General features: G+C 42.0%; 1 protein-coding gene across 1 annotated transcript in view; it reads left to right on the top strand.

Moving 5' to 3' along the window:
- Positions 1-591: 591 nt before the first annotated feature.
- RIN3 (Ras and Rab interactor 3) overlaps positions 592-8,799 on the top strand; it is a 67,813-nt gene continuing 59,605 nt past the window's right edge. The window contains exon 1 of the mRNA XM_050336907.1: positions 592-979. Coding sequence (XP_050192864.1) covers positions 933-979 — 47 coding nt within the window. The 5' untranslated portion in view covers positions 592-932. The remainder of the gene's footprint in view (positions 980-8,799) is intronic.

The following is an 8,799-nucleotide window of genomic DNA, read 5'->3' as shown; positions in this document are numbered from 1 at the left end:
TCCTAGCATCAAATATTTCTGGAACAATGGGGTTGCCAAATAGGAGTGTCACCAGCCCTGTCTGACAGCACATCTGTCAGTCCCCAGCTTCCACAGCTGATCTGTATTCAGTCAGAATTCCCATACAGCAAACACTACTTGATCACTTAAATAACTCCAGGTCAAATGTACTCTGACTGCAGCTTCACAGCATGGATAGCTGTTCATTTGCTAGCAGTTGTACAACCTTATCATTAGCTTTTGCTTTAACTGGGAATGTTTTTGTGAAGCTGTCCTCTGCCAGTGTTAGACATTTCATTTTCTCAGGTCCTGTGTAAATATAAAGGTTTCCAAGCTCCATCTGGTTCCAGTTACTCAAGCAGTAGAAATACACATGCTTCAGGAATTTGCAGACGGAGACTTACTGCTTTGCTGCCTTACAAAATCCTTTACAAAGTTCACTATGCTCCGTTGCCTCCTGATATACCTGTAGCCTGTAAAACAATTTCCCCTGAAACTTATTTAAGTTAGAGAAACAAATAAGTTGACAGTCTCATGCCCTTCTTTCTAGTGAGGTTAACCTGCCTGCACTACTAAATATGGGTTTATAACACAAACACACACACACGCACACACACCCTTGACCACCAAAGACTGCCTCTTCCTGAAATCCCCCGTTCATATAAATACAGGAAGTAGAAATAAGAGAGGCTAAAATCGGATCTTCTTGGTAGTTTGCTTTCCTTTCAGTGCTTGTTTAGTCTTCTGCCCTCTGATACTACTGAGCCTGAAGCTGGTTTTAAACATCCTCCCCCTGACGCCCCTTAAAATACCATCTTCAGTGCAAAACCTGAAGATGTGGAGGTTCTGCTCAGCGATGGAAAGGAATTGCTTTTCTTACCGAGGAACTCTCAAGCCACTGTGAAACAGAAAGTGTCTCAAAGTTTGCTGTAATGATGAAAACATCAGCAGGAGAGAAGGGAGCCAGGGATGACTCAGGGTAAGTCCTGAATCTTTAGTGACTGCTCATTTTTAATAAGTGTTGCTTTGCTTTTCCCACTTAACAAAGAGTTCTCGGCTGCATTTGTAAGCCGGCTGCTGAGTTATCAGCTACACAGTCACAATAGTGTGGCAAGATTGTGCTGTAATTTACAGTATTTCCTTTAGATAACATATTCCAGCTAAAACCAAACTGCAATACCTTTATTTAGCTTGAATCTTAGCTATTTAGGGAAGAAGGATGAATCCCAAGCTGCAGTTTAGGGCAAAGGACAGAAAAAGGGAGTTCTCTGGTTTTGGAAATGTGACAAAGCTTTTCTGGGAGGCTTGCTTTGTTTCTGCTCAAATGCAGAAGTGGATAAAGTCTCATCCCTCTGAGCTGACAGTCACTCCAGCCCCTGCATGCTAAGGGATACACAGACCCTGTCCACAGACTCCCAGGAGACTTCAAATGTACTTTCTGTCAGGAAAAGACTACGGGTTTTCATTGCTCCTGGCCAACAAACACTGCACCTTGCAGGACTGAGCACCAAGAAAACATAGTGGGAGAGAATATGGGTTTTGAGTGGGAGTCAATTCAGCTAGCTCCTGGGCTTCCAGGATAAGGTTGGAATCCTCCTGAGGCTTGGTTGTATCATAAAGCCTGTGCTGAAGCAGAAAATTTCTGTTTCCTGTTGTAAACAATCAGGAAAAATACATAGCTGCTGAAACCTTTGGTCACCCCCCCTTGGAAAAACATAATAATACCAGATATTAAGACTTTTTCTTACCTTTTGACACACTTAGGCAGCCTGTTTCCTGTGAATAACAGGTCCCAGATATGTCTGTGATGGGTCAGAAGAGGCTGTATGGGTGGATAGATATGGGATACTTGCATTTTCGGTCACTGAGTGTGCTGCCAGACTTGGAGCACACTCAGAGAAAAAGGAGGTAAAATTGCTGCTGACAGGCTACTGTGCAATGGTTTCACCATAGCACTGTTCCCAAATACCCACGTGGAGTGCGGGGGGTGGAGGGAGAACCCTGCATTACAGTTGTCACTACTTTTGCCTTGTTCAATTGTTTGCATTAAGTGAAACATTGCCACTCCTGTTTCAAGGTGTAATTCCTCAATTCCATGTAATGTTAAACACTGAGGGACAAAGATCACACACCCATAAGGAAAAAAAAATGTGAGTATCCAATCCCTGTAGACTGGTAAGAGGAACTTAGTCAATGGTAAACCAGAGAATTTTCACTTTGCAGATATTCCCTGCATTTGTGATAGTTAAGATGTTAAGTGTTATAAACTGAAAGATATATTCTGTTTATCTCTTTCTCAGCTTGTCTGAAAGGAACCACATGCTTGCAAAGGTTTGCTTTCAGTCTAAAGTTGCAGGAGAAAGAAAACAAGCTATAGACCTTAGATTTGGACTAGGGTTGGACTAAGTTGTTGGAGGAATATTGAAGCATCAGTGGGCATGCTGCATGCATTCTTCATAGGTGTTTGAGCATCTGAACAATTTAACAGAATGACCTTTTGTTTCATTAACTAATTGTCTTTATTTTCAGTCTATCTCCCATTCATAAAAAAGAACTTGGGTATTTTAAAATCTGTTTTAACTCTCTGTCTGCATTCTGTGATATTGGTAAAGATCCTCAAAATTACACTTCAGCATGTGTACCTTGTGGCCTCCAACACATTACAGAATTAGAAACATTTCTAAATGTTTAGCTCATTTCCTGTTATGGTCACATTGAATTAGGTGCCAATTTCACAAAATAAGTGTAGATAAAATTGGTGGCTTTCAAAAGATATTTTAACATAGGGCAAGCTGCCTATGGAGAATCTGGACCTGATTTTGAAGTTCTGTACACAAAAATTGCATAAGCAATTGCTGAGATTGCACCTCGGTTCACCGTAGTCTTTGGGTTATTAATTAAAAGGGAAGGCTTAATCACATGCACAGAAACTATGTCAATGCAAATTATCATAGAAGTACCCTAGCAACTTGAAAAGTATCCATGTGTCCATTCCTAATAATGACTGAAGGGTCTATTCTGCATGTAGCAAATACAAAAGGAGGTCTTGCTGATTTATACATGTGAAATGGCAGAAAGACACTGGGGAGAAACCTGCCTCCAGAATTAGTAGCTACTCAGAGAGGAATGAGGGAGAAGTGTAGCCAGGGGCTGAATAGAAATCAGTCTAATCAAATTGTTCCAAAATGAGTTGGGAGAAATTTAACCAGTAATTCTAACCTAGAGTCAGGCTAACTCCTAGGAACATTAATAAGTGGTGAGATCACAAAACATCTGGAGAAATGTGAGCTGCTTGACCATGATGACCATGGTTTCATGAAAAGATATATGCCTTCACTCCAACATCTGGCAAATGCATGGAGGAGAAGATGAGTAGAGCAGACAGGAGCTGATACAGATGTCATATGCAAATATTTAATAGTCCTTTGAGATAGTGGCTGGTTTAGGTTGGGATGGGTTACAGTGGTTCTCATTTCTGGGACACCAGGTTACCTAATGAAGTAATGATTGTGCGTCTTTCTGGTGACATGTTTCTTGACACAAAACCCACCATCACAGTTGACAGATTTCATGTGATGAATTTAGAAATAAAGAGGTCAAGCACTGGAGGAATCTGTTAAGTGAAAAACTCTGACAGGTTCACCTATTTTAGTTTTGAAAGGGACTGTTTTGATTGTCTTGTCTGATCTGTGTAGAGCAGACCAGAGATCCTATCAAGTGTGCTATCAAACCCACGACTTCTGCTGGAACGGGAGCTTTTAGATACTTGTTAGCCACAAAAGCTGTCATCTTCTACCCAGGCTACATATATGTCTCTGCAGTGCAATAAATAAATCTAATACCAACATTTACAGGTTTGAACCGAGAAAACAATTATTAAAAACTCCTTAAAAGCTATCCTTTTTAAAGGGCTTAATCTAAGCCTATTTGAATCAGGACAACAAGTCCTGTTGGCTTCAGGAGGTCTTGAACCCAATGCAAAGTAGTGCTTAAAAAAAATACAGACCTTGAACATGTGACTGGGCAAGGGACAGTTCAGGCAACTGGAAACAAAACAGTGTTATCAAATACCTGCTGTCTGTCAAGCAATGATACACTTTACAGTCAAGAGGGATTATGCTTCTCAAGAAGGAAATGTTTGTGCTCAAGATGCTTTGCACCAAGATCATCATATTACTGTAAAGATACAAAGAAGGTAGTGCTCTCTAAAGCTACCTTAATTTTTTATGTCCAGGGAGGAGGCAAAAACCTTCTGAAATTCATTTAACAGAAGAGCATGTTTACACCCACACTGACTTGTTATATGATCTTTCCAGCGCTTCCATTTAAGTAAGTGCTTGGTGGAACCTTGGAGCACGTTGTGCAGTGGTACTGGTAGTAGCACAGAAGGCAACTGTCCCACTGTTTGCTGGCAGACAGACCACGCTGGGAATATTGCCCCTGAGTAGGAACTTCTCATCATTGCAGACTGCCTTATACCCGTGTTCACAGGAATGGGGCCACAAATGTAAGCGGTATTCTGATTGTCTACTTTCTACTACAGTTTCAGCTAAATATAGATTTCCACTTCCTGTCCTAAATGGCTACGTGCTGGTTTGTGTTGTTGACTTTCCAACCTAGAGGGGACATAGGCTGAAAAATGTACACATACGTTGTATGCATCTCTCATGCTCTGTGTGTACAAGTACATATGTAAATTAGTGTGTCCTGAAGACTAGCTGTGAGGGTTGCTTGGCACAAATTTGGGCTGGCTCCATCCCTGTTTCAGCCACACGTACATCGTCCAGATATCTCAGAGATTATCTATTTTATAGCATTTTTCCAAATGATAGTAGGACTGTATTTTAACTCAATCATCAGTAAATATAGGTGACTTCTCTGAGATCAACAATATAGGATTGTGAAATTCAGAAGAATCTCTAAAGTTACCTGGAAAATAGACATAAAAGCCAACACCTAAATCAAATCGATTAGAAAAAAAAAAAAAAAAAAAAGCTACAGCAAGATCCCAGAGTTTTAAACACTTGTCTGGTTTGATTACTAAAGAGCATGGAAATCAAAGTGTCTTAGTGAAACTTGGACAATATATTGTCCATCACAGACCTTTAGCCTTTATATTTTTGAAGGGAGAACAGATTTTACATTTTGGAATAGAAAGAAATAGCTCTTTGGAAGGGTAATTAGAAAGAAAAGGCAGCTGTTTGGAATGACTGATCAAGTTCTAGTGCGGATGCATCCATGAGGAGACGGTAGATATGGTCATCAAAAGCCCTTGGTGTCCCCGAACTCTATCGCACTTTCCCAGCTGTATCAAAAAGGCATTCCTGCTGTGTAGGGAAGGGCATCTGTATCTTTTGGTTGTTTAGGTTGCCCTTTGTGAGGAATTACAAATTAATGACAATGAATGTAGATCTTAAACAAGTAATTCTTTCGAATTAGATTTAGAATTAGAAAAAACAGGGGAAAGGACATTTAGCACATGTCCTCCAGAAGACCGAGGAGAGGCTGTAATGCCTCTTGCTGTGCTGTCGTCAGTACAGAGTGAGCTGTTACACAAGCTGTCGGCACACGCTGGGATGGAGCTGGTCTTGGCAGCCCCAGTATGCAGAGCAGCAACCAGATCATAGACCACTGAGCTGATCTGGGGCTTTATGTGGAAGGGACTTCTGAGGTATTAAAGCAGGAACAGTTACAAACTTGAGATGTTTGATCATTAAGAAAAAAAACAAAAAACAAAAAACAAACAACAACCAAAAAAAGACCCAGCATAATATTCTGTAGTTTTAAGTATTCGTACTACCAAAGAAGACATCAGATTTCTCTTTCTGAATAGTTGTGGATCAAAACTGAGAAAACAAAAATTAAAGGAGACTATGTTTCGCTGTAGAAGAGTAGCTTAAGAAGGCCTTGAAGAACCAGGGGAAGCTGTTAATGCAAAGTCATGTTAGAAGGGCAATTAAATTGCAATTCTTGGGCCTCAGAGCATGCAGTGGTCTGCAATTCAGTCTGTGTCCTAGATTACTTCCTACTCCTAATTTTGAGATTATTTTTTTCCGTGGTGTTGGGTAGGTATTTCACCATGAATAACTAAAGTGGACTCTCTAGAGTTAATCCTCATCTAGAGCCAGCTAGGAGCTAGACAGTACCTCTCAGTTGACTTTAATTCAACTTCTGTCCATCTGCCTCCACACATGCATCCTCCAAGGAGCTCCTGTGACCTCTCACAGGTCCCTACAGAGTCACTTTTGTGGTAACCAAGTACAAAATAAATGCACTTGTCTTCTCTTCCTCCACCTTCTTCATCCATGGAGTTCTGCCTGGCTGGCATTTCACACTGGAGGTGGCCCCCAAGACAGTTGGATTGTGGATGAGTTTCTCCTCAAGGATGCTGCAGCCACATCCATTTGTCACACCTGTACATTGCATTACTTAGCCACTTTGAGGTCAGGGAGGTAAGGGCTCTCTCCAGCTGTGAACATACCCTTATCCTTAGGGAGGACTGGGAATGCTATTGCAAAACAGATAAGTAAATAAATAGACCGCTAAGTAAATGGTGCTTATTTACGAAGATCATCCAAAAAATCAAGATCTTGTGCTTATTGATCTTATGCTCCTGGTACCACACTTGTCACAGACATGAAAAATAGCTTAGTATCAGCACTGCAACCACCAGTGCAACATAAGAATTTATTAACCGAAATTTGTTAAGAGTTTTTAAGGTGTCAAAGGCAAGATAATTATGATGTTAATAGGAGAAGGGATTGAAAGCAACTGTTCTATTCAGGAAGGGTATGTACATCAGTTTCTCAGGATTGCAAGATCTCTAGCAGAAATTCTGCTGGACAACTAGTTATATGTATTTTAGAAGAAAAAGCCCTTTTGGCATGTTTAATTTGAGGATGAGGAGGTCAAAATTCTGCCAATCTGTTGTTTCCACAGCTACATGTGGGGGACATAGTATGGCACTTGTGGAGTGTAGTCAATGGGGGCTGCCCATGAATTTGAAGAGCAAAGTACCTGAGAGGGGCATATATGATCGAGTCCTGTCCTGCATGCACATCACTTGAACAAGGGTGTACAGCTCTTCCAGGAGAGCCAGCCAGCAGTGGAGTACTCTGAACTTCGTTGTTGCAGGGGTGGGACACATCTGTACTGCAGCGTAGGAGATGCAAGGGTGCTGGGCACACCCTGGCCCTGGCATTGATCCAGCTGCACAAAGAGAAGCAGCAGTGAGAAGACAGATGAACAGGCAGGTTGGCATCCATGAGAACTATCTGCCAAAAATGGTGCACAGTGTCTACAGGAGTTAAAACATGTCTGCCAAACCATTTCTATGCTTCTCTGCCAGAGAGGGCTGCCTGTGATACACAGGGTAGAGAAGAGCTGTCTCTGTGCAGTGTTTGCACCCCATCTGCTGTGGAGGGCCGTGGGCTGTTACACAAGGTCTCTTGTGTGTATGCTGTATTTTCTGCCAAGCCCCTTGGCACCCCTCTCTCCCTCTGGCACTCTGTTTGGCATCCCTGACCTGCTCTGACAATGCAGGAACAAAAGTGTCAATCCCGTCCTCCCACCCTGACAGGGGAAATCCCTGAAACATACAGATGCACACGGCTTAGTTGGAGCCACGCACTGGTGTCAGTCTGGAGTAGCTCTCCAGAGCTGGAGCTGGCTGAGTTCAGAATCCATCCCAGGGTGTCAGGTGTTTGCCTCGGAGAGGCAAGGCAAGTTTCAGCTGATATCTTTTAATTGTGAAGTTTGGAGGTGGGGTTGTTTCTGTGAAAGTACCTGGTAACGCAGCCCTGCAAAGCAGCTGTGGTCGAGGAAGCAGTGCTGTTTAACCTGTGCAAATAAAACAGAGCTATAAGCATCACCCAATATGGTAAATATTGTAGCTTCAAGCCTTTCCTCTGTCCATTCAATACCTGACCAACCTCAAGTAATTCTGCCTACCTCCAGAGATGAGATCTCTCTACACCCTGCTGAAATGGGAACATTAAGGCAATGCTTCCCTCAAGATAATCAGTTTGCAAGAGTTTTGAAGTGCTTAGCTCCTCTTTGCCTGCACCCAAAATAGTATAAATCTTTTTGCAAGCGAAGATGATTACTTGAGCAGCAAAGGATTAGCAGATGTGAGCACTGCATAGCTGGTTATGCTAGTCACATTTTCCTAAATAGATATTCTGTTAGATGCATATGAGCCAGGGAGTGCTATGGAATGCAGCTCTTTTCAAATAGATTAATATATACATGCCTATGTGTGTGCCTTTCCCAGATTTTCTGTAAGCTTTTTCTAAACAGGGAATGTATTTATGTCTGAGTAAAGGATTTCTGCTTTCTGCATTACTGGTACCTTTAAAAGGGACAAGGTGTTTTCGGTAATCAGATTGTGTGACTAATATAAAGTCCTTGTATGATGTATGAAAGGATCTCTGGGTGTTTCATGGATATTAAGCCTCAAACAACCAGCTGAAAGCAGATATCTTCAACTGTCATTATAGGAAGGGAAACTGAGGCACGAACTCATGGAGCAGATTTGATTATAGTCACTTATTTTGTAGCCCAATCTCCTGGATCCTTGTCAAGCAGGGAAACCCTGGTCTTGCCCCAGACCATCCTTTAGATTTGGGGTGATGCTAGGAACAGGATCCATCTCTCAGAAAGCCTTCGGTGTACGAGTTCCCTGCTGGATTATGCAGCTGAACCAGCTTCCTCAGTGTTTACACAGTCTCTGTAGCTGAAGCAAAAGTGGTGTTTTGGGAGGGTGTGGAAGTGGGGCCAGGGAACTGCCCTTCCTGCAGT

The sequence above is a fragment of the Myiozetetes cayanensis genome, unplaced genomic scaffold (assembly GCF_022539395.1).
Source record: "Myiozetetes cayanensis isolate MyiCay16 unplaced genomic scaffold, myiCay2020 scf6-25, whole genome shotgun sequence".
NCBI classification, from domain to species: Eukaryota; Metazoa; Chordata; class Aves; order Passeriformes; family Tyrannidae; genus Myiozetetes; species Myiozetetes cayanensis.
The sequence above is the reverse complement of the archived record's forward strand: the minus strand, read 5'-3'. Positions and strand labels throughout refer to the sequence as shown.